Genomic DNA, 26886 nt, shown 5'->3' on the forward strand with positions numbered 1-26886 from the left:
TTATTGCAGCTCAATTTCACAATAGCTAAGACATGAAATCAACCTAAATGTCCATCAACGGAAGACTGGATAAAGAAATTATGGAATATATAGTCTATGGAATACTACATAGTGGGAAGAAAAATGAAATCTGGTCATTTTCAGTAAAATGGAAGAATCTGGAGAACATCATGCTGAGTGAAATAAGCCAGTCCCAAAAGGAAAAATCATATGTCCTCCCTGATCTGTGACAACCTACTGAGCGCCTAAAAGGAAACCTGTAGAAGTGAAACTGACACTATGAGAAGCAATGACTTGATCAGCCCTTGTCCAGGCTGTCAAGGAATAGCTTACTATTTTATTCTTCTTATTTTCTTTTTCTATTTAATACCATTGGTTGAACTCTTAACACAGAATTATTCTCAGGTGTTTAAATCCAATTGAAAATTGACCCCTGTTAAAAATAAGAGTGGGAAGAGAGGGAGGAGATGTACAGTTCGGCACAAGTTCCCTCAGACTTACCCCTAAGGGTAAAGCTAAAAACTTGCCATGGGACTCCAAATCCCATTAAGTCAGCCGGCAAGTACTAATGCCATCTTACTAGTTAAAGTGATCAGTTTAAGTTCATAACGATCATAAAGATAGGATTAAGTGTCAAAGGATCACATAAATAAGACCAAGTGTCTGCTAATAACAGATAGAATTAAAAAGGAGAGAACAATCCAACATGGGAAGCAAGACACAGATTCATAGAATGACAACACCATTCTGGCCTCAGAATCAGCCTTTAAGGCATTCGGATCTGGCTAAAAACCCAAAGAGAGCATTACAGGCATGGAAAGCCAAGACACTGTGGCAAAAAATGACCCAAATGAAAGATCTCTGTAAATGAGATCCCAGTGGAAAGAAGGGACCATCAAAGGAGGAGGTACCTTTCTCTGAAGGGAGGAGAGAATTTACACTTTGATTATGGCCTTGTCTAAATAAGATCAGAGTTTTGTGAACTCAAGAGGCTTCCACAGCCTTGGCAGCTCATGACAAGAGCCTCGGGTGATCACTGACATCATAGAGTGTCAATTGTTAAATCAACAACAGGAGTCACTGTGCACTTGCTCCCCATGTAGGAATTCTGTCCTTAATGTGTTGTAGTATGAGAATTAACAGTAAAACTAGTCTTCAAACAGTACTTTATATTTTGTATGTCTGTGTGGGTGTAAACTGTTAAAATCTTTATGTTTAGAGTTGATCTTCTGTATATAAAGATAATTAAAAATGACTCTTAATGAAGAATGGGATGGGAGAAAGAGTAGAAGGTGGGATGCTTTGGGGGTGGGAGGGCAGATATGGGGAGAAGAACAGCTATAATCCAAAAGTTGTACTTACAAAATTTATATTTATTTATTGACAGAGTGGACAGTGAGCAAGAGAGAGACGGAGAGAAAGGTCTTCCTTTTGCCATTGGTTCACCCTCCAATGGCCGCTGTGGCCGGCACATCGCGCTGATCCAAAGCCAGGAGCCAGGTGCTTCTCCTGGTCTCCCATGCAGGTGCAGGGCCTAAGGACTTGGGCCATCCTCCACTGCACTCCCGGGTCACAACAGAGAGCTAGCCTGGAAGACGGGCAACCGGGACAGAATCCGGCGCCCCGACCGGGACTAGAACCCGGTGTGGCTAGTGAGCCACGGCGCCGGCCAAAATTTATATTTATTACATAAAAGCTTTCTATAAAAAAATAAAAACCTAAAAAAAATGAAAATATAAATCCACACAAAGACTTGTACACAAATATTCTTTGACAAAAAGAGAAAACAATCCAAATGCCCATTAATAGAGAAATGGATAGCAAAATGTGGTATAGGCATATGAGATACTACTCAACAATATAAAGGAATGAATTGCTGACACATACTATGACATGAATACATCTCAAGTATCTCACACTATGTGAAGGAAGTCAGACTCAAGGAGCTACACAATGTATGATTCCAATTATCTGACATTCTGGAAAAGGCAGAACCACAGGGACAGATGTCAAAGGTCACCAGGGGGCCGGTGCTGTGGCACAGTGGGTTAAAGCCTTGACCTGAAGCGCCAGCATCCCATATGGGTGCTGGTTCTGGTCCTGGCTGCTCCTCTTCCAATTCAGCTCTCTGCTCTGGCCTGGGAAAGCAGTAGAAGATGGCCAAGTCCTTGGGCCCCTGCACCCATATGGAGCCGGAAGAAACTCCTGGCCTCTGGCTTCGGATTGGCACAGCTCTGGCCTTTGCGGCCATCTGGGAAGTGAACCAGAGGATGGGAGACCTTTCTGTCTCTACCTCTCTCTGTAATTCTGTCTTTCAAATAAATAAAAATGAATCTTTAGGGGGAAAAAAAAAAGGTCACTAGGACAGGGGCGTAGGAGAGGGTCTGACCACACAGAAACACAGAGGAAGTTTCTGGGAACTGTTTCTGGAGTCAGAACTGTCCTATACCTTACTTATGGTGCTGATTACACATCTACATTTCTCAAAACTCACAGACTGATATACAAAATAGGATGAATTTCAAATAAAAACATAATTTTAAAAGGGAAAGAGATGCATGCTAGCACCAATATTTACTAAGATAACTGCATTCAAGCCATGCATGGCAATTAAAACACCAAATAAAATGTCCAAACAAATCTGAACTAAAGAAATAAAATCAATTTTTCTTTTTTTTTTTTTTAATATGCATCTTAATTACTTGAATGGCAGAGCTAGAAAGAGACAGAGAGAGAGAGAGAGAGAGAGAGAATCTGCCACAGCCAGGCCTGGGCCAGTCTGAACCCAGAAGCCAGGAGCTTCTATTGTGTCTCCCATGTGGGTGCAGAGGCCCAAGTACTTGGGACATCTCCTGCTGTTTTCCCAGGCCATTAACAGAAAGCTGGAAGGGAAGTAGAGAAGCCAAGACTCAAACTGGCGCCCATATGGGATGCTGGCATCACAGGCAGCAGCTTTACCTACTACACCACAGCGCTGGCCCCAATAAGATGAATTTTTAAAACTCACACCTTTACAATAAAAATGAGTGAATTTCCTACATGTAAATTATGTTTTAATTTAAAAATTAAGAGGAAAAAACATGATACTGTTTTATACACAAAATTCTCACATACTGCTGGAAGGAGTGCAAATTCATACAATCGCTTTGTAAACAGTGGCACGACCTAGTAATGATAAGCAGGTGCAAAAGTTACTCTCAGTCCCATTCCCAGCAACACATGCATCCTGGAGAAGCTAATGCACACACATCAGAAACACGTACAAGTGCACCCAACAGAGCACTGCTTTTCATAGCAAAAACTAAAAAACAACCCAAATATATGCAAACCATAGAACAGACAAATCATGGTACATTCATATCACAAGAGAGCTGGCAGCACAGAATATGATGCATTTCATTAAATGTACCAGCACAGAACGAGCTCAGAAATGATAAGCAAAAGCAACAAGTCAAAGAAAAATAGATGCATTGTGACACCATTTAAATAAAAATAGCTCCAAAAGTAGGAAAAATAACATTCAGTAATATAAACATGAAGGGAAACCAATAAATAAAACTAAGGGAATGGTTAATATGAAAAACCAAAGAGTGACTTTAATAGGAAAGGAGTATGTTCAAGGGCTTCAAAACAGTAGTGTGTTCTATTCTTGAGCAGGCTTGGTGGACTCACATGTCTGCAGTTTATTTTTCAGCTATTATTCCTTAAGAGAACACAGACTTGATGCACTGTTTTTAAATTCATGTATTTATTTTGATAGGCAGATAGAGTAGGAGCAACCATCTACTTGATTCACTCCCCAAACGCTCTGAATGGTAGAGCCAGGAGCTAGGAACACAACCCTGATCTCCCATGTGGGTGGCAGGAACCTGATTACTGAGCCATCATCACTGTCTCCCAGGGTCTGGACTAGCAGGAAACTGGAACCAGGAGTCACAGCTGGGCATTAACTCCAGGTACTCTGATATGGGACCAGTGCCTTAACTCCCTATTCTCTCTTTTTTGTTACATTTGTCACAACAAAAAGACAAAACAGCTTATTCTCACAATAAAAAACATACCATACTCTGCAGATCTTAAAGGAATTATCTACCAAAAAGAACAAATGATCTCTACCTTAAAGAGACTACTCCAGGCCGGCGCCGCGGCTCACTAGGCTAATCTTTTGCCTGTGTTGCTGGCACCCTAGGTTCTAGTCCTGGTTGGGGTGCCAGATTCTGTCCCGGCTGCTCCTCTTCCAGGCTAGCTCTCTGCTGTGGCCAGGGAGTGCAGTGGAGGATGGCCCAAGTGCTTGGGCCCTGCACCTGCATGGGAGACCAGGAGAAGCACCTGGCTCCTGGCTTCAGATCAGCGCAGCACGCAGGCCGTGGCGGCCATTTTGGGGGTGAACCAACGGAAGGAAGACCTTTCTCTTTTTCTCACTAACTCTGCCTGTCAAAAAAAAAAAAAAAAAAAAAAGAGAGAGAGAGAGAGAGAGAGACACTACTCCAGAGAATCAAGAGAAGAAAAACACCACAGCTAGTTTTCATAATGAAACTGGACAAGGTTTGAAACTGGAATATTAGACATGTCAGTTATACATACAGTTGCTAAAATACTTTAAAGTCTCTATAATCTGAATCCTGCAATGTCTATTTAGAAAGAAAACTATGTTAAAGTAGCATCCTAAGAATGCAAGGATGCTTGAGCACTGGAAAGAAAATTCTATTAACTCACTACATGCAGTCTTATCAAAGCAAAGCAAATAAACTGGGGCCAGCACTGTGGGTAACAGCCCTGGCCTCTGGCACTGGCATCCCATATGGACACCAGTTCGAGTTCCTGGCTACTTTACTTCTGATCCAGCTCCCTGCCAGTTGCCTGGAAAAGCAGCATATGACAGCCCAAGTCCCTGGGCCCCCGCACCCACATGAGAGACCTGGAAGAAGCTCCTGGCTTTGGCTCAGCCAAGCCCTGGTCATTGTGGCCATTTGTGAAGCGAACCAGTGGATGGAAGTGCTCTCTCTCTCTCCCTCTCCTCTTCTCTAACTCTGTTTCAGATAAATAAATCTCTTAAAAAAAAAAAAAAAACAAAAAAAAAAAACAGCAAATAAACTATGATCCTTTTACTCACACAAAGATTTACTGAATCTCTACTTTTTTTCCTAGGGGCTGGAGAGACAACATTAAGTAAAATTAAAAATCCCTCCCCTAGGAGATCTTATGTTCTAGTCAGGGAGACAGACAATAACAATAAACAAAATATATACACAGTGGGTCAGACAGTGATAAATACCAAGAGGAAAAACATAAGGCAGGGCACAGGAACACTAGAAGTGCTAGCAGGGGCCACGTAGAGGGACAAGGTGTAATGGGAGCAAAGGCAGTGGGGAGCGAGGAGGCATGCAGGTATGTGGAGCCAAGGCATTGCAGGCCTGACAGGAGCATTGCCAGCATGTTCAAAGATTACCAAGGCGCCAATCTGTTTAAGGAACAGTGTGAACCAAGTGACTTAGATGAAAAGGACTGGGAGTGAGGGGGGGAGACAGATCAAGGGCAAGACAAGCCACTCCAAGGATTTTAGCCTTTAAGTGAAGGATGGAGAGAACATGTCACAGAAGTGATCTGACAGGATCTGACAAACATTTTTAAAAAATCAGTGTTGGGGCCAGTGCTACGGTATAGTAGGTTAAACCTCCACCTTCAGTGCCAGCATCCCATATTGGTGCTGGTTTGTGTACCAGCTGCTCCAGTTCAGACCCAGCTCCCCGTGGATGGCCTGGGAAGGCAGTGGAAGATGGTCCAAGTGCTTCGGCTCCTGCACCCACGTGTGAGACCCAGAAGAAGCTCCTGGCTCCTGAGTTTGGATCTGCATAGCTCTAGCCATTGCAGTCATTTGAGGAGTAAACCAGTGGATAGAAGACCTTCCTCTGTCTATACCTCTCAAATAAATTAAAAAAAAAAAAAAACTTAAAAAAAAAATTCAGGCCGGCACCGCGGCTCACTAGGCTAATCCTCCACCTAGCGGCGCGGGCACACAGGGTTCTAGTCCCGGTCGGGGCGCCGGATTCTGTCCCTGTTGCCCCTCTTCCAGGCCAGCTCTCTGCTGTGGCCAGGGAGTGCAGTGGAGGATGGCCCAAGTCCTTGGGCCCTGCACCTGCACGGGAGACCAGGATAAGTACCTGGCTCCTGCCATTGGATCAGCGTGGTGCGCCGGCCGCAGCGTACCACTGAGGCCATTGGAGGGTGAACCAACGGCAAACGAAGACCTTTCTCTCTGTCTCTCTCTCTCACTGTCCACTCTGCCTGTCAAAAAAAAAAAAAAAAAAAGAGAGAGAGCTTTTCTGATAGTACATTCCTGCTAAACATTCTTTACCATGCATTCCCATTTTGAGAGTAAAAATTGCTATCATGAACCAATTCAACTGTTTTGTCACTGACAACCACTACTATAGCCAGTTAAAACAATGGAGTGGGGGTTGCACTTTGGCACAGCGGGTAAAGCTGCTGCCTGCAGTGCCGGCATCCCATATAGGTGCCAGCTGGAGACCTGGCTGCTCCACTTCCGATCCAGCTCTCTGCTATGGACTGGGAAAGCAGTGGAAGATGGCCCAAGTCCTTGGGCCCCTGCACCCACGTGGGAGACCTGGAGGAAGCTCCTGGCTCCTGGCTTTGGACTGGCACAGCTCTAGCTGTTGCAGCCATCTGGGGAGTGAACCAGCCAATGGAAGACCTCTCTCTCTCTCTCTCTCTTTCTCGCTCTCTCTCTGCCTCTGCTCTCTTTAACTCTGCCTTTCAAATAAATAAATAAATCTTAAAAAAAAAAAAAAAAAAAAAAAAAAAGGCCAGTGCTGTGGCTCACGAGGCTAATCCGCCTGCAGCACCGGCACAAGGGGTTCTAGCCCCGGTCGGGGCGCCAGATTCTGTCCTGGTTGCTCCTCTTCCAGTCCAGCTCTCTGCTGTGGCCCAGGAGTGCAGTGGAGGATGGCCCAAGTCCTTGGGCCCTGCACCTGCATGGGAGACCAGGAGAAGCACCTGGCTCCTGGCTTCGGATAAGCACAGTGCGCCGGCCACAGTGGCCACTGGTGGGGGTGAACCAACAGAAAAAAGAAGACCTTTCTCTCTGTCTCTCTCTCTGTGTCCACTCTGCCTGTCAAAAATAAAAAAAAATAAAATAAAAAAATAAAAAATCTGGGCCAGCTCATGGTGCAGTGGATTAAACCACCCCCTGCAACACCAGTATCCCATATGGCGCCTTTGGAGTTTCAGCTATTCCAATCCAGCTCCTTGCTAATGCATCTGGGAAAGCAGCAGAAGATGGCCCAAGTATTGGGGTCCCTGTCACCCACGATGAGAGACCCAGATGGAGTTCCAGATCCAGGCTTCAGCCTGGCCCAGCCCCAGCTGCTGTGGTCATTTATGAATGAATCTGTAGATGGAAGATGTCTCTAATTCTGACTTTCAAATAAATAATTAAAGGAATTTTTTAGATTCATTTGAGAGGCAGAGTTACAGACAGAAAAAGGAAGAGACAGAGGTCTTCCATCTGCTGGTTCACTCCCCAATTGGCTGCAACAGCCGAAGCTCCGCCGATCCGAAACCAGGAGACTCTTTGGGTCTCCCATTTGAGTGCAGGGGCCCAAGCACTTGGGCCATATTTCACTACTTTCCCAGGCCATTAGCAGAGAGCTGGATTGGAAGTGGAGCAGCCGGGACTCAAACCAGCACCCATATGGGATGCTGGTGCCATAGGCAGAGGCTTAACCTACTACATCACAATGCTGGCCCCTAAATCTTTTTAACAACAACAACAAAATCTTCTATGTGTATTTCTATTGCATTTACTCAGCATTCACTTACAGAGCGCCTACTCTAACAGGTGCTAGAGACAAAGCAAAGAACAAGGTAATACCACTCTCTGTCCCTAAGGCCTGCTCAGGAAAGATGTATCAATCACTTACAAATGGTACAAAGCAAAGATCAGACACAACAGGAAAATCTAACTCAGAGTAAGAAAAGTCTCCTCTGAAGAAATGAGTAAGACGTCAGCTGAGACCCACAGCCAGGCAAAAGTGGAGGGAGAGTTCAAAACAGGAAACCCTGAAACTAGAGAGAGCTTCAGGAATTCAAAAAACTGAAAGAACACTATGATCTAGATATTTTAAAAGGCATGAGAAATCATCCTTAAGCACCAAATAGAAACACACAGTGATCAATTCATGTTTTGAAAGAAACCCTTCTTGCTGCTGCTGCTCACAGAGGCGCAGGACTTGAATGTAAGGACGCGAAGTGAAACCAAGCCGACCAGTGAAGAACCATTTCAGTATCAGTGTCTGAGGCTAACTTAGGCCAGGGTGCTAGCTAGGACACGGACGGGGAAAGGAGAGGGGAGGTGGGGAGAGACCCAACAGAGAGAAACACCCTTCAGAACAGAAGAAAACATGCACCTTTTTTGCTCCCTATTCCTCTGCTGCATCATGACATACCTAGAATTAAGACATTCTCTCCAAACTTCGATCATGCTTCTCAGACATTCGAGAGCGGACTCATGCAACTTCCCACTCTGCTCGTACGTCTCAGGCCAGTTCCTCGTTAGCACATCAAGGACACACATGAGCATCTATGCTTCCCCATGACCAGCGCTGTCCTTCAGAAGGACAGAGAAGGAGCAGGATGCGTCGGGAATATAGTTAGCACTCAACTCAGTCGCCATCTTTCCATCTTTTCTTCCCAATTTAACTAAGTTAGAGGAAAAAGTGACTTTCTTAGACTAAACAGATCTCTCCCCAAAAGTTTGACCTGAAAGACTAAGAGACCAAATGCAGTTTTCACACTGCCTGTGGACCCAAAGGAAAGTATGACTTTTTTCCAAACACAGTTCCCCAAGAAAGCCTTGAGTACATACAGTATCATTTTGCCAGAGCCATGGTGCTTTAAAATCACACTTAGATATAACTTTTTGCTTTAAAAATATATGTCTTGGGGGCCAGTGTTATGGCACAGTAGGTTAAGCTTCCACCTACAGCACCAGCATCTCATATGGGCCCTGGTTTGAGTCCCAGCTGCTCTACTTCTGATCCAGCTCCCTGCTAATGTGCCTGGGAATGCAGTGGAAGATGGCCCAAGTCCTGGGCCCCTGCACCCATGTGGGTCCAGATGAAACTCTTGGCTCCTGACTTCAGCATGGCTCAGCCCCAGCTGTTGTGGCCCTCTGGGGAGTGACCCAGTGGATGAAAGATCTCTGCCTCTGCCTCTCCTCTGTAGTTCTATGAAATAAATCTTAAAAAAAAAAAAAAAAAAAAAAAAAAGAATACCTCAGCTGAACTATACCAATGAAAAACAAAGGTTATTTTGGAAAATAATAAAATAAAAACATACATCTTTAAATCACCCTGCTCACTCCTCTGGGCTACCTCAAAATCGTTCCAGTGGAATGCTACCTTCACCACTTTATTCTCACAGCGTTCTAAACTGCAGAAAGTAGGAGGACAAAGGCGGCTCATCTCTCCGACACAAAACCAGGCTGTGACTGGGGATCTCAAAACAATCAAGGTCTCTGTCTTCTCTCTGAGCTTGCTGAGAACCTTGACCATGGAACAGCCTTTCTTTGAAAAGCCAATTCAAAAGTGCCTGGAGAATTATCCAAATAAGGGACCTTTGCCCAACTGAAGAGTCATAGCCTCCATCAAACTGCTCCCACAATTCAAACACTACTCAGCCCCCAGGTAAAGCAGCCACTTGTGACACCAGAAGCCAACAATCAGAAATGCCAGTGGCTGCAGCCCATGCTGTGGTGCAGCAGGTTAAGCTTGCCACCTGTGATGCCAGCATCTGATCCAGTGTGAGTCCCAGCTGCTCCCTGACAACGCACGTGGGAAAGTGGAGGAAGATGGTCCAAGTCTTTGGGCCCATTACCCAAACGGGAGACTCCAACAGAGTTCCTGGCTCCTGCCCAAGCCCCAGCCATCGCAGCCATTTGGGTAGTAAACCAGAGGATGGAGGATTTCTGCCTCTCCCTTTCTTTCAACTCTACCTTTCAAATACATAAATAATCATTTAAAAAAAAAAAAAAAAGACCTGATTCCTGGCTCCTGACTCCAGCTTCCTGCTAATGCAGAGGGAGGCAGCAGTGACGGCTCAAGCAATTAGGTTTTTTACCATGAACATGGGAAACTTGAATTGAGTTCCCAGCTTCCTGGCTTCAGCCTTGGGTAGGAATGGTGCCTCTCCCTGTCTCTCAAATACTTTAAAAAATTTTTTTAAATATAAAGGATGGCTGCTTGGCGCAGCAGTTGAGATGTCACTTGGGATTACTGTATCTCTATCTGGGTTTGAGTCCTGACTTCTGTTGTGGTTACTTGGGGAATAAACCTGTGAATGAATGATCTCTATTTATTTATTTATAGATTTATTTTATTTATTTGAAAGACAAAGTTACAGAGAGAGAGGTCTTCCATCCACTGTTCACTCCCCAGATGGCCGCAACAGCCGGAGCTGTCCAATCCAAAGCCAGGAGCCAGGAGCTTCTTCCAGAACTCTCACGTGGGTGCAGGGGCCCAAGGACTTGGGCCATCTTCTACTGCTTTGCCAGGCCACAGCAGAGAGCCGGATCAATAGAGGAGCAGCCGGCACTAGAACAAGCGCTCATATGGGATGCCAGAGCTTCACACCAGGGCTTTAACCCACTGTGCCACAGTGCCAGCCCCCATATATATTTTATTTATTTATTTGAAAGACAGAGTTACAGAGGCGCACAGGCAGAGGCAGAGAAAGACATCTTCCACCCGCTGGTTCATTCCCCAAATGGCTCCAATAGCCAGAGCTGGGCCAATCTGAAACCAGGAGCTTCTTTCAGGTCTCCTATACGGGCACAGGGGCCCAAGGACTTGGGCCATCTTCTATTGCTTTCCCAGGACTTAGCAGAGAGCTGGATTGGAAGTAGAGCAATCAGGTCTCAAATCAGTGCCAATATGGGATGCCGGCACTGCAGGCGGCAGTTTTACCTGCTACGCCACAACACCGGCCCCATATGTATGTCTTTACAACAAAATTATTTTGTTCTAACAAGGAAGATGATCAGAGTTCAAAATTCTAAAAGGAATTAACAACATGGTATCTAAAACTACCTCAGTGTTTACACTGTTTCAAATGGTTGTTTCTGCCTTTAGCAATTAAGGAACAAGATTAGGCCTATGATTTGGGAAGGAAAGATTTACTTCTAATGTCAGCAGATTCTGTCACAGATTCATGTACAACTGTTCCAAAAAAGGCAAGGGGGGAGAAAAAGGCTCCTAGAAGTTAATTTGCTGATCAGGAAAAAAAAATGCATATTTCCATAACAGAAACTGATATGAAAGGAAGGTGAAAAACAAGAGTTAGCTGGCTTAAGATTTTAGTGATGTTATCTTCTACTTTTTATTCACCCAGTATTTATTCAGTACATACTGTGGGCCAGACATAGAGGATATGGTGAAATAAAGTCTCTGCATTTACATTCTGGTACACTTATAATCTAGGCTAACAGCAAGTAACCAAATAACGTAATCTGGGTTACTGATAGTGGTTTTTTTTTTTTTTTAAGATTTATTTATTTATTTGAAAGGCAGAGTTAAAGAGAGCAGAGGCAGAGAGAGAGAGAAAGAGAGGTCTTCCATTGGCTGGTTCACTCCCCAATTGGCTGTAACAGCTAGAGCTGTGCCAATCCAAAGCCAGGAGCCAGGAGCCTCCTCCAGGTCTCCCACGTGGGTGCAGGGGCCCAAGGACTTGGCCATCTTCTACTGCTTTCCCAGGCCATAGCAGAGAGCTGGATTGGAAGTGGAGCAGTCGGGTCTCAAACCGGTGCCCATATGGGATGCTGGTGCTTCAGGCCAGGGCAGTAACCCAGTGAGCTACAGTGCCAGCCCCTTTTTTAAAAAATTTTGTAGCCCTATCAATAACACTGCAGAATTAGACTGAAAGTCAGAGAAAGCTTGCCTGAAAATCTACTACTGGATTAAGAACCAGAGACAAAAAATTACTGCAGTGTGGCTGGGTGCTGTGGCACCACTGGTGAAGCTGCCACAACACCAGCATCCCCATGTAGGAGCATGGCTTCAAGTTCCGGCTGCAACACTTCCAACTCAACTCCCTGCTAATGCTACTGGGAAAGTAACAGAAGATAGCACGTGGACTTGGGCCCTGCCAACCACAGGAGAGACCTGGATGGAATTCCTGGCTCCTGGTTTCAGCCTGGCCCAGCCCTAGCCATTAAGGCCATTTGGAGAGTGAACCAGCAAATGGAATACCACTTTCTCTCCCTCTCTTTCTGTCACTTTGCCTTTCAGATGAATATATAACACTTTAAAAAAAAAAAGAAAACAGTATATTTTAAAAAGTTATTGTAGTTTTCCAGGCAGAAGCAGCCCTGGCAAGTGCAGGGTGCTAAGGCGTACCCAAGCCTGGGGTGCTTGAGTAATAGTCTAAAGATCACAACTGCTAATGTATTGGGAGTGGCCAAAGGGAAAACGTTAGGACAATTCAGACAAGCAGGCAAGGGCCCAGCTGAACAGCGGCATGATCCGACTCACATTTTAGAAAAAGGTGGCTCTGCTTACTGTGATTTACCAAAAGTGAAAATGAATTGTGACAGCATCTTTCAAGTAATATGATTTTATTGTAAATGAATCTTCATTCTTTCACTTGTTTAAGGTTTATTTATTTATTATTATTTATTATTGATTTGAAAGTGACAGAAATAGAAGGAGAAAGAAAAAGGGATCCTCTAGCCACTGGTTCACTCCCCAGCTGACCACAACAACCGGAGCTAGGCCAGGCCAAAGCCAGGAACTCTATCAGGGTCTCCCACATGGGTGGGAGGGACTCAAGTGCTCGAGCCATCCCCTCTTGTCCCCCACCCAGCACCTTCAGTATGGCATTCGAGCATCCCAAGTACAGCCTAATTTGCCCGGTGTTCTTTTCTTGCATCTAATGGTAATACAGTTTTGAAATTGGTGTTTAGGATGGAACTGTGCATGAAAATTTTAATTGCAGTTATTTTAATAACATTATAAGAACATTATAATTATCTCCCTCTCTTCCCACGTTTTTCCCTTTCTTTCATCTGCAAACTATAGATTTTAATGAAAGGATACTTCACATGAAGTCATTTCTTTTACCAAAGTTTTTAAATTTTTTTTCATTTTTTTATCTGAGAGGCAGAGAGAGACACAGAGACAGACAGAAATCTCCCATCTGTTGGCTTACTCCCCAAATGCCTCCAACAGAAACCAGGAGCCAGGAACTTCACCAACGTCTCCCACAAGACTGGCAGGGAACCATTCACTCGAGCCATCATATTAGTGGGAAGGTGACATAAGGAGCAGAGCCAGGACTCAAAGCTAGGCACTCCAACACAGGATGCAGGCATCCCAAAAAACACCTTAAACACTGTGCCAAATGTCTGCACCAAAGTGCATCTTATGCTTCAAAAAATAATTCTATACATTATAAAAGTTAAACTGAGCTTGTTAACTGAATTTAAAAAAGACCCTTAAGGTTGAGCACTATGTCATCAGTAAGAAGCAAAATAAAACTCACCCATAAGTGACATCTCTACTTGAGCATCATTCTACAACAAAACTGAATAAAGCAGTTACTGAAAGCAAATGCTTTCAGTTTAAAATGGCCATTTTAAACCCAATTTAATCTCACCAGTGTATAGCCACCAAGTCACAAAAGCACAGCAGTTCAGCATCAAAGTCCTAAAAACACACAGGACTACAAAGGAGTTCAGAGTGGTTTCAACAGACAGGAATCCCTCTAACCAAGCAATATTACCACGAAGAGGTAACTTCAGGAAAAGCTTATGAACAGCAATTGGGGCTGGCACTCTGGCACACGGTTTAAAGCCCCAGCCTGCAGTGCCATCATCCCACATGGGCACCAGTTTGAGTCCTGGCTGCTCCACTTCTAATCCAGCTTTCTGCTATGGCCTGGGAAAACAGTAGAGGATGGCCCAAGTCCTTGGGCACCAGCACCCATGTGGGAGACCCAGAAGAAGCTCCTGGCTCTGGATCGGCACAGCTCTGGCTATTGCAACCACCTGGGGGAGTGAACCAGCAGATGCAAGACCTCTCTCTCTGCCTTTCAAATAAATAAATAAATATTTTTTAAAAAATACATTCTAAAACATTTAGAGGTGAACTGACATGCCCTGTAAATCTTAAAAAGTTGTACAGATAGGGCCGGCGCCGAGGCTCACTAGGCTAATCCTCCGCCTAGCGGCGCCGGCACACCGGGTTCTAGTCCCGGTTGGGGCGCCGGATTCTGTCCCGGTTGCCCCTCTTCCAGGCCAGCTCTCTGCTGTGGCCAGGGAGTGCAGTGGAGGATGGCCCAGGTGCTTGGGCCCTGCACCCCATGGGAGACCAGGAAAAGCACCTGGCTCCTGGCTCCTGCCATCGGATCAGCGCGGTGCGCCGGCCGCAGCGCGCCGGCCGCGGCGGCCATTGGAGGGTGAACCAACGGCAAAGGAAGACCTTTCTCTCTGTCTCTCTCTCACTGTCCACTCTGCCTGTCAAAAAAAAAAAAAAAAAAAAAAAAAAAAGTTGTACAGGTAGAGAGAGATAAAGAGAAAGTGAGACACTTATAACAAATAGCACGTGCAGCTGCATGCTCAATGGTCGGAGTGTTTATTATATACTGTTCCTTCCATTTTTCTATAGGTTTGGAATTATTGAAAATTTAAAAAGAAAAAAAAAATCTACCTTGCACTATCTTGGACTTAAGAATTTACTGGGCAGATCTGAGTTCTCAGATGATGAAGAGGGTAACCAGATGGTTCAGACTTTCAGTATCTTTTCTCATTTACTCCTGAATAGCAAAGTAAATGTGACCCAATTTCTGGGAGACAGGTTAGTATTAATGAGGCATTTAGCAAGAGACTAATGAATACTATATATTCATAACTTGGAATCTGGAATCCTTAACAAGAGTCTTTAAAAAGGTAAGTGTAAAAAAACTTTGAAATTCACTCATACAAGAATTCTCTAAGGGGTTGGCACCACGCACAGCAGGTTAATTCTCCGCCTGTGGTGCTGAAATCCCATATGGGCACCAGTTCTAGTCCCAGCTGCTCCTCTTCCAATCCAGCTCTCTGCTGTGGCCTGGGAAAGCAGTGAGGGATGGCCCAGGTGCTTGGGCTTCTGCACCCACGTGGGAGACCAGGAAGAAGCACTTGGCTCCTGACTTCAGATCAGCATAGCTAACAGCCATCTGGGGAGTTAACCAATAGAAGGAAGACCTTTCTCTCTATCTCTCCCTCTGTTTGTAACTCTCTCAAATAAATAAATAAAACCTTTAAAAAAAAATTCTCTAAAACCTTCAAGAAAAATGTGTACTATCAAAAATATAAGAAAAGATAAATCTGTTTCAAATATCAATATGAATTAGATAGAGTATAGCTAAAATTGCACGGGTTATTTCCCATTTTCTCTGTTGCATTTGTACAAGAAGAGATCATTAACCAAGGTGAAGTTCTACGAAAGCCATAGCAGTAAGCACACTTCGTTTTGGCTCTCAGATAGGAGCTAGTTGCCACAGGCAGATCTAGAGACAGTTTCCTCAAAACTACGAGCAGTATTTATCACCAAATGGCAAAACAAAAGGATAACAAGGAAACACCAAATTTAGCCATTAGGAGCATCCCACACTGGAGTGCCAGTTCAAGTCCCACTGCTTCTGATCCAGCTTCCTGCTAATGCAACTGGGAAGGCAGAAAACGGCCCAAGTCCTTAGTATCCCTGTCACCATGGGGGACCAGGATGGAGTTCCTGGCTCCTGGCTTCTGCCTGACCCAGTCTGGCTCTTGCAGCCGTTAGGGGAGTAAGTAAATAAAATCACTGTCATTGTGCCTTTTGAATAAATAAATAAATCTTTTAAAGTATTATTGACTCATTCATTATCTATGCTTATTTATTTATTTATTTATTTGAAAGGCAGAGTTACAGAGAGGCAGAGACAGAGAGATCTTCCATCCGCTGGTTTACTCCTCAAATGACCACAGTGGGTGAAACTGGGCCAATCCAAAGCCAGGAGCCAGGAGCTTCTTCCCAGTCTACCATGCAGGTGCAGGAGCCCAAGGACTTGGGTGATCTTCTACTGCTTTCCCAGGCCATAGCAGAGAGCTGGATCAAAGTGGAGCAGCTGGGTCTCAAATTGGTGTGCATATCAGATGCTGGTATGCACCTAGCAGCTTTAGCCACTATGCCACAGCACTAGCCCTATCTATGCATTTATTAAAGGCAACTTTGTATCCAGTACTGTGGATACTAAAATGAATTAAGATACAGACTGTCCCTCAGGAAGTTCACAGTGAAACTCAAACAAGCAAACTGCTAACCCGAAAGAGCACAATGAGTTGAGAGTTGATGTTTCCAGAGGTCCAAGGTCAATGAGCAAGAAGCTATGAAAGACTAGCAACATAAAACCCAAGGCAGATGAGATGATGTGGTGAGCATATCTTCCATCAGTACATCTGAAACCCAACTGCAGACTAACAAAACACCTCTAAGCTCACAGCAGCTTTACACAATGGTGTTCATTCAGATATATTAAAATTAAAACAAAGAAACATGAGTTTAAGCACTTATTAAAGCATGGACTATGCCAAGAATACTGTCTCAAACCAAGTTACAAAGACAAATAAAATTCAGTTGCTATCCTCAAAGTACTCATAGAAGAAAAACAATTCTCCTCCCTCTTTTTTTTTTTTTTTTTTTTAATTTATTTTTTTTTTTTTTATTTTTTGACAGGCAGAGTGGACAGTGAGAGAGAGAGACAGAGAGAAAGGTCTTCCTTTTGCCGTTGGTTCACCCTCCAATGGCCGCCGCGGCCGGCGCGCTGCGGCCGGCGCACCGCGCTGATCCGATGGCAGGAGCCAGGAGCCAGGTGCTTTTCCTGGTCTCCCATGGGGTGCAGGGCCCAAGCACCTGGGCCATCCTCCACTGCACTCCCTGGCCACAGCAGAGAGCTGGCCTGGAAGAGGGGCAACCGGGACAGAATCCGGCGCCCCGACCGGGACTAGAACCCGGTGTGCCGGCGCCGCTAGGCGGAGGATTAGCCTATTGAGCCACGGCGCCAGCTAATTCTCCTCCCTCTTAAAAACAGACAGGAATGTTTTAATATGCATAGCATGTGGGAGCCGTACTGTAGCAGGTAAAGCTGCCGCCTACAGTGCCGGCAACCATATGGGCGCCAGTTCACGTCCTGGCTGCTCCACTTCCGATCCAGCTCTCTGCTATGGCCTGGGAAAGCAGCAGAAGATGGCCCACGTCCTTGGACCGCTGAACCCATGTGGGAGACCAAGAAGCTCCTGGCTCCTGACCTCAGATCAGCACAGCTCTGGCCGTTACAGCCAAATGGGAAGTGAACCAGTAGATGGAAGATCTCTCTCTCTCTCTGCCTCTCCTCTCTCTGTAACTCTTTCAAATAAATAAATAAATCTTTAAAAAAATATACATAGCATGTACAATTGTAAACATATTACTATGTTATTTATTACAATATATAATTGGAAAATGCCATGAATAGGCAGTTAAAAGAGGAAGAACCCAAGAATGCCATACAGATGACCATTTACTAAGGACTAACTCAACGCCAGGGATGTACACAGTACCATAAAAGGGGTAAAATCCACACCAGGTTACAAAGTTAGGTTCTGAACCCAGGTGCTTTGTGTCTCCCAAGGCTCAATACAAAAGGCAACATGGAGAGATAGAGAGAAAAAAAAGTGCAAACAATTAGAAAAATAGAAAACAGCAGAGATATCTGAACCTAAGACATTTATGCACACATAAGGAACAGGTTTTATGACTGCGGGTTATATAGCTGGTATTTGCTAAAGCAGTTAATTAATTTTGAATAGTCTACCAAGAAAATAAAACAAAAAGGGGAAAAAAATCTGTATGAGGACCACTGCAATTTATAAATGCATTATGGAAGAATATAAGCTCAACATTAAATTTTCGGTTTCCCTACCATCAACAAATCATCTTATGTCTATATCAGGGGTTGGTAAACTACACCCTCAAGTCAAATTTGACTAGCCACCTATTTTTGTAAATGAAACAAATATTTGTAAATAAAATAAACATCTATTTATTGGAACACAATCTTTCCATTCATTTGCGTGTAGCCTCTGGCTGCTTTCCTGCTAGTGGCAGAGCTGAACAGTTACGACAGGCAGCAGTAGTCCCCAGAAATTAAAGTGCTGTTCTGACCCTTCACCGAGCTGTGCAGTCCCCTGGTCCAAATGACAGCCGTACGTATCATCAATGGCACAAAATAATTAGCCTATTCATTTTGGTCCTACTTAAGCTTTATTCTGAACTCCACCTGATTTTTTTCTTCCTTTGTAATTCGTGTTAATAAATATTCAATTTCTGAGTTTACACAAATGTAGAAATTCAACATAAAATGTTCACATTTCCATTATTTTCCTTGGAGTTCTTCTTTAAATACCCAGTAGTTTATCTTTCATAAACAAAATACTAATGAAGGCATACATGCAATTATCCCCACACATACGTATCTTTCAGCTGTATACAATCTACAAAGATACAGACAAGCAAAGCTAAACACAGAGCTAACAGTTATTATGACTTAGTAAATCCTAATGCCCAAATCACACTAGAACATCTCAAAGTGCCATCTTGGACTAACAACCCAAGTGTTACTCTACTGCTTATTAGAAATGTAAGTCCACGGGCCTCATTCCAGAATCACCTACAAGGTGATTCCTAAGCACACTTCAAGTTTGGGAACCAGTGTACTCAGGGTGAGTATTACTTACCTTGAGTGTGAAAAGGCTGATTCGGCCAGGTAGTTTATAGAACAGCCCCTCTCCTCCTCTTGAATTGGAATGTAGCATGGCATTGAGGCACGCAAGAGGGGATGTCCCACTGTAAAATACAACGGGATGGATGGCAGTTTATAAACCCGTATGCCTACTTAGTCTACAACCTAATCCCTCCAACACAACTGACAAGAAGCAGAGCAAGAAATGTAGAAGAAAAGATCTCACAAAAACAATTCCACTGTGAAAATAGTAAGAGTAACCAAACAAATCACACCCAAGAGGACTCTGGGATAAGATATGCTGCATAATACCCAAAATCCATACCTCACACTTTAGTGCTTTTTGTTAATATGAATGGAAGTCTCAAGAAATATAGAAAAGAGGTGTTTTCTAGTTATATTTCAATTTTAAATTGAATTTTAGTAAAATTTTATTGTTAACCAGAAAAAAAACTGAGTCTCTTGATCTCCACATTTCACCCTATATTCCACACACATAATCCGCCATAGAACATTATCGACACTAGGATCACAGAATCAATGACACTGTTCCAATAAAACAAGCACAGCTTTTTTCCCAGTTAAATATTTCCTAGTAAGCACACAAAAGGAGCAGCATTCTCACTTGCTGCTTCTCTTGTTCGGAGGGAGGGAGATGAGTGTTATTCTACATCTATACAGGAACAATCATTTAAATCTAAAAAGTCAGTCAAGTAGATTTAGTACCCAGCAATGCTTTAATGTTAATCTAAAAAGATGCTATATTGTTTCACAGCCACTGCCACAACTGTAGGGACTGTCTTGTGACAGTAAGTCACAAAATAATGACAATATAATGAGATACAGGTACTCACTGAATCTTAAAATAGAAAGGCTGTCAAATGTACTGACAAGTCCCTACTTAATATTAACTAGGTTTGGCACCAGCGTGGTAGTGCTAGCACTCACCTGGGCACTTTCTCTTCCTCTCACCACTGTTAGAAATACATAACTATCTTAAGTAAAGCCTCTTATTTTTTAAAACTAGAGGCCCTAATTTATGCAAGAGTGTTAAAAATAAACTGAGTCTAAAAAAGTCATTTAAAAAAACATATTACTTATTCTGCTTTGGAACACACTGGATGCTAAAAAAAATTTCACCAAGAACCAATCTTTACAAGAGCCCTTGTACAGACTCTGGAGTATCAGGTGGGTGTGCTAGCACCCCTGCTACAAGGGGGCGGCACGCAGGCAGAGTCCTCCTGTGACTCCTACACTGCGCCTCTGTCTACAAACCGCCATCGCGAGCAGCTTCATAACCACGAAGCAGGAACAAGCGATGGTTCTCAGCCCCAGCAGTCCCAAAGGCACAAAGTTACCTTCTATAAGCACAGTCCAACAGCAGGGCAGACAGCGGCAGGATGCAAAATAGCCCATAAAAACAAAAACAAAGCATAATTACAACGCCATACAGTGCATAGATACAAGTTAAATTTATACCCTCTAGACCATCTTAATCTTTGCCCCCCACAAAACACCAACTGGACAATGTCTGAACCGACAACTGAAAAGTGAGGCCCTTTTGACCTGGAAGGTCAATTCAAGCAGCTAAAGCTTGACTAGTAAAAACATACACTATTAATTCTCAGTCTCAAGAAGGGGCGATGGTGCTCCCCTCCATCCTCATTTAAAAACAAAACCAAAAAAGACCAGGGTGAGGGGGAGAAGAGACCATGAAAGATCCTCATTAGTTTCCATGTCTACAATGTCTGCTGGGTTTCTAACTTGTGGCTTCTCCATGAAAACTACACCATGAATTAAGGAAATCAAGGTTACCCCAAAATTAATATATTCATATCACGAACAGCTAAAAGCAGTGTGTGGTGGGGCACGTGCATTTTATGCTAATGAGACCAACCTTCTTTGATGCAGAAAGAAAGGACTTGTCAGAGGTGCAGCAGAGAAAGGAGTTTCAGCCCATCAGGGTCTGCCCCTACCCCACTCGCGAAACTTGCAGAACAGAGCTCAAGAGAAAAGCTGCCCCAACTCCTTGCACCAAAGAACAAGCTCTGGGTAGACACTGAGGGAAGGCAGGGACGGGGAGAGCCCTGCGCCCCTGATGAAATCAAATGGACGCTTTCCCACTCCCAGCCTCCACCAAGAGGGCACAGCCTGGCAGCTGGCAGCTCCCTGCCACTACCACACAGAGCACACACATGCACACGCGCACACACACATACACATACGTGGACTCACTCACAGCACCACACAACTATAAAGACACCTTCCTAGGAGACCTACGTGAAGCACCCAGAGCAATACAAACCTCATTTCCTTTAGTCCTTCTGCCTCTATGACCTGCAGAATCTGTTTTGGTGTCATTGGAGCGTCCGAGTAGTTTTCTAACACCTGAAGAAATACAAATGTCCTGATGTCAGTGTGCATTGCCATTTACATCGATCTACATTACGCTGTAAGATATCTCTAGTGACAATTTAATTTTTCTACAAAATTACCTCAGAAACAAAATTATCTCTATCTCTCCTGCTCTACCTTTCCAACAAAATAATACATCTTTTAAAAAGGGAGGGATCCCCAGGATGGTGGCAGTGACACCAGCATCCTACACAGTGCCAGTTCAAGTCCTGGCTGTTCCGCTTCCAATCCAGTTCCCCAGTGATGCACCTGGGAATACAGTGCAAGATGGTCCAAGGACTTGGGTCCCTGTCACCCACATGGGACATCTACTTGAATTTCCTGGCTCTTGGCTTTGGCCTGATACAACCATCTGGGGAATAAATCAGCAGACGAATTCATTCTCTCCCTCTCTCTCTCTGTTGTTCTTTCAAATAAAAAATGAGCCTTCAAAAAAAAAAAAAAAAAAAAGCAAAACAAATTATGCATTTATTCCATACTGAAAGCTACTGCATTAGCTGAAACAGCCTAATTCTCAATCCTCAAGATATACATATTATGGTATGTGACACCTTTGCAACCCTGACTACCAGCTAATGCGAGACCATAACTACAACTAAGTACCAAACACAGGGCGCTGTACAAGGTATAAGGCAACAGGGCATTCAGGCTTTCTTTCCCAGGGAAGCTGGACTAGGACCCATATTTTTATAGTACTTTTTGCCACTGAGTTGTAAAATTCTGGTGTTAACTGCCACAGTACATTTTGCCATTCAGCAATATGATACTATGAGTCTATGCAACTTGAAGGCAAAACCACGAGAAGAGGATGTCCCGTTTATGTCAGCAGCATCTCTAAGTCACAGCAGTATTTTCTTAGTGAGCACCTGCAGCTCTCTTACTTTAAAAAGCTATTTTAAAAATGTTACTCTGCTAAAGGAGTGAAGACAGTCTGACATCTTTGCACTCTCTCTACCTCTGCAGCTGCTTAAGTTACTCCACATCGAGACAACACCTCACAGTTAACTACCATGAACACCAACTCATCTGTCACTGATAAAATGTACAGCAAGGAGTCGGACCAGACAGTTAGGAAGGTACTCGCGATGGAAGGACACAAGCCCTTGGCACTAAAGGAAGTCAAGGTCTGGGGAAGCAGATAGCAAAATAAAACTCCTATTCTCCCCAGTCCAATTCTCAACCGCTCCAATTTTTCCATTATTCTTGAGTAATATCATCTACGATCTCTCGTAATTTCAACTACCGCCTAAGTTCAGATAACTCTCAAATCTTTTTTTTTTTTAATTTACTTATTTACTTGAAAGAGTTACACATACAAAGAAGAAGAGGTAGAGGTAGAGGAAGAGGTAGAAGTAGAAGTAGAGGTAGAGAGAGAGGTCTTCCATCTGCTGGTTCACTCCCCAGGTGGCCGCTAGGGCCCAAGCTTCACTGATAGGAAGCCAGAAGCCAGGAGCTTCTTCTGGGTCTCCCACACGGGTGCAGGGGCCCAAGGACTTGGGCCATCTTCCACTGCTTTCCCAGGCCACAGCAGAGAGCTGTATCGGAAGTAAAGCTGCCGGGACTCGAATCGGCACCCATATGGGATGCTGGCACTGCAGGTGGCAGTTTTACCCTCTACACCACAGCACCTGCCCCAACTCTCAAATCCTTACCTCTAGCCTTGACTTCTTCCAAAGCTTCAGATTCAAATATTCATTTTTTTTTTTTTTTAAGACTTATTTATTTGAGAAGTAGAGTTCCAGAAAGAGAGACAAGTCTTCCATCCACTGGTTCACTCCCTAGATGGCAGCAATGGCCAGAACCGGGCCGATCCAAAGTCAGGAGCTTCTTCTGAGTCTCCCATGCCAGTGCAGGGGCACAACCACCTGGGTCATTTTCCACTGCTTTCCCAAGCCATAAGCAGAGGGCTGAATGGGAAGCGGACACGAAATGACGCCCACATGGGATGCTGGGGCCGCAGATGGAGGCTTAAGTCTACCACGCCACAGTGCCAGCCCCTCAAGTATTCACTACTGCATTGGAAAACTCCCCTTGATTTTCTATTCTTTTCCTTTTTTAAAAGATTTTATTTATTTATTTGAGAAAGTTACAGATAGTGAGAGGGAGAGGCAGAGAGAGAGGGGTCTTCCTTCCATTGGTTCACTCCCCAAATGGCTGCAACAGCCGGAGCTGTGCCCATCTGAAGCCAGGAGCCAGGAGCTTGTTCTTGGTCTTCCCACATGGGTGCAGGGGCCCAAGGGATTGGGCCATCTTCTACTGCTTTCCCAGGCCATAGCAGAGAGCTGTATTAGAAGAGAAGCAGCCGGGATTCAAACTGGCGCTGATGTGGGATGCCGGCACTGCAGGCGGAGGATTAACCTACTGTGCCATGGCACCGGCCCCTGATTTTCTATTTTTAATTCATCTTGCCAGCAACTCTACTTCATCTTCCCTCCAGATCACTCTTCTTCATGAATTCCCTACCTTCCTAAATTTTCCATCTGATCACCTAATTTAGAAATACAGGCATCATGGAGCCATCACTGTGGCACAGTGGGTTAAGCCACCACTTACAATGCCGGCATCCAATACTACAGTGCTGGTTTGAGTCCCAGCTGCCCTGCTTCCAATCCAGCTCTTTGCTAACGTGCCTGGGAAAGCAGCAGAGGATGGCCCAAGTACGTGGACCCCTACATGGGAGGCCCAGATGGAGTCTGAGGCTCCTGGCTTTGGCTTGGCCCAGCCCCAACCATCACAGCCATTTGGGGGATGAACCTATGATGGAAGATCTGTCTGTCCTTCTCTGTCACTCCTTTAAAATAAATAAAACATATCTTTAACAAGAAAGAAAGAAATACAGGCATAATCCTTCACTTTCACCTGTACCCATCATACCTGACCCAATACAACAATCTCCTAATAGCCCTGCTTTCCTCAAATCCATTCCTACTCTGCTGTCAACCTTCATTCAACAAATACATGGAACACCTACTCTGCACAAGGCTTGATTCCAGGGGTCTGTAATAAACAAGACCAAATCCCTAGTCTCACGGAACACAGATGCGGCAGCCTGAGGTCACCCCAATAAAGCAAACATGCATTCATCAGTCTCCTAATTTAAAATCCTTTAACAGCTCCCCAGTCACAAAAAAACAGGTGCTAAAGTTTCCACAGTCCATGGGACCACGAGTAAAGCCCTAGCTTTAGACCTCAACAGGCCTGGATTCAAAATCTGGCCTTATAAACTAGGCCAAGTTATGCATCTAACCTGAGTCAAGGTTCCTGGTTTGTTTGGCATTTGGGGGGGCGGGGGGGGATATGAAATGCTTCATACTTCTGCATGCTCTCCTTGCACGGGGGCCACACTAGATCTTCCCCACATCATTCCACTAAAGTACCTTTATGCCTGAACACTGTTCCCATCCTCTCCCAGGTGTCTTCCAGATTAGAGACAACGTAACTAAATCCTACAGTACCTGGCACCAAGGAGGCATCCACTGGGCTGGAATCGCATCTCCTGCCTGTCTACCCGACTGCCTCACTGACTCCATTAACTGTGTGTTCCAGCAGCCACTTACTTGTGGTCCTACCCAACTCCCACACTTCACACATTCTCTTGCCATGCCTTGTCACTAGCTCCTGCTGATGCCTCCGTGAAAGGCCTAACTCCTACTTACCCTTCAAGACTCATCTCAGAAAGCACATTTCCTCCAGGAAGCCTTCCCTGATCTGCTAGGCTGAGTCACAGGTCTTCTCTTCAGAGACCTCGCTACCCTACCACACGTTAAGTATCTTCCAAACCAAGACCCTTGAAAGTGACAGGAGGAAGGAGTCATTTACTGGTCGCTAGGCAGGAGCAAGTACTGTCTACCACTCACACATCAGTGATAACGCTGCTCATATAAACTGCTGTTTGGATGTGTGGCCCTGTCTCCAAAAGAAGGTAAATTCTCAGGCAAACTGTATCCATCTCTTTCTTCCAAGAAGCTAGCTAAGTGCCAAGACTGGCAGTGCTGGCTTGAATAAACCTACAATAAACCGGCTATGAGCTACCAATGTTCCCTGTGACCAGAGAGCACTTCTTTGAAACTAATTAAGTGTGAGCTGAGCTTTCAAATTTTTGCAGAATAGTTTTTTTTTTCCCCAAGACTGAAAAATCAGCAACCAGTTATTTTAAACTGCAGTCAGGAAGAGCCTGAGAATCTAAGACAGACAGGAAACAAAATCTCTAAAGGGAAGTTACATCAAAAGATAGAAAGTATTCACTTTATTAAAACTGCATATGCCTCCAGCTTTCAGTAGGAGAACAATTCAACAGTGTTCTATTCCTGGCTTGTCTTGCTACACTGTACATTTTAAGAAAAGAAAAAAGTATCTCTTCTACTTCAAAGGGAAAAAATGTTTGATGTAAGAATGGTCAGTCATGAATCAAAGTGAAAGATAAAGCAGCAATGAAGAGTTCCTCAAAGCCAGGGAGAATCCATTTAAGGGGACTCTATTTAAAGGGAAATCCTCTCAGCTATTTCTCCCCAGTAAATTGGTCGTAATAAGCAGGGGGATTTATAACCATCCCACTACCCGAAGACTACTTCTTACACCTAGAAAAGGCAACAAATACTGAACGACAAAATGTCTGAAAGATCACCTCCTTCTCAATAAGATTAACATCTGCAGAAACCAATCTCCTGGGGGATACATTACTGAAATTCTCCACAATTTTTTCTTCTTATACCAAAACAGTTTTTAAAAAGGTTCCCAATATCACTCCCATCACCAACGGAGTGAGGTCAGGAGCAATGTGAAACTGCTCCAGGCAAATGCACATGATGCCTATCGCGCGTTCTTCAAATTCACTTGTCCAGAGAGCAGAGCAGTAACCGTTCCAGGGCTCTGATCACCTGCCGGCTGCGGCTTACCCCACTAGCAAGCAGTTCTGTCCTGGGCAAGCTCAGGACACTCTCCAGCACTGTTGCAGCTTTGCCTTTTTTTTTTTTTTTTAATAGAAGCCTAAAATTTTCCCACACCTCCCAAACAGTTCTATCAGAAGGGATGGAAAATTCTGAAACAAAAGAAAAAAAAAACACATAAAAGACCTGCAAAACTATACACTACACTCCTGCAAGTTCTGTTCCACCTAACTGCACTGCAGAGTGATTCCTATTCATATTACTACTTTTTAAATGCAAAGCCAAAGAAAAACAGCAATCACTTCTGAAGTTGAGCCAATGATAAAACAGAAACAGCAACCATGATACTTGAGTTCAGATCACAGTAAATGAAGAACCTAAGAGGTTTGACCAAACAGTGGATCTCAAGCTTTTGAAGTCTCTTAACTAGAAAGAGCCAACAGAGCTTTGAGACAAACAGACTTTAGAACTGTCAGGGCATAAACAACACAGGATTTAAAGGTACTTTCCCCAACCTCACAAGTAAAACTCTGGCAAGCAAATTTCCTTTGGGTGCCCAGAGCCATAAACACCCTCCTAACAGAACTCAAGTTTCAATGAACACTCAAAACTCAACCTGGAGGGAAAGAGAACACCTCCTTTGGGCTCCCTCCTCCCTTTGAGAGCTGATGCGTTTCCAGATGAAACAACACTGGAGAAATCCTGAAATTTCCAAGATTCTGAAAACAGCCATAGGTTCCAATTTCTATTGGCTCTGGAAAAATCATTTAAGAGC

At 44.2% G+C, this 26886-nt stretch overlaps 1 protein-coding gene across 10 annotated transcripts in view; it reads right to left on the reverse strand.

Annotated features, from left to right (window-relative positions):
- Positions 1–26886, reverse strand: part of ASXL1 (ASXL transcriptional regulator 1) — a 68650-nt gene that overhangs the window by 39908 nt on the left and 1856 nt on the right. For 5 of the 10 annotated variants that reach the window (XM_089307201.1, XM_051845105.3, XM_051845114.3 and 2 more), the window contains exons 2-4: positions 21115–21198; positions 20169–20221; positions 18806–18914 (exon numbers count right to left, since the gene is read on the reverse strand). In XM_089307201.1, the coding sequence (XP_089163327.1) occupies positions 18806–18914; positions 20169–20221; positions 21115–21198 (246 nt within the window). Of the gene's footprint in view, positions 1–18805; positions 18915–20168; positions 20222–21114; positions 21199–22877; positions 26852–26886 lie in introns of those variants that run through there. The other 5 variants (XM_089307198.1, XM_089307202.1, XM_051845106.3 and 2 more) reach the window with 2 other exon arrangements.

The sequence above is a fragment of the Oryctolagus cuniculus genome, chromosome 11 (assembly GCF_051225735.1).
Source record: "Oryctolagus cuniculus isolate XC-2025 breed Fujian yellow rabbit chromosome 11, ASM5122573v1, whole genome shotgun sequence".
Classification (NCBI taxonomy): domain Eukaryota; kingdom Metazoa; phylum Chordata; class Mammalia; order Lagomorpha; family Leporidae; genus Oryctolagus; species Oryctolagus cuniculus.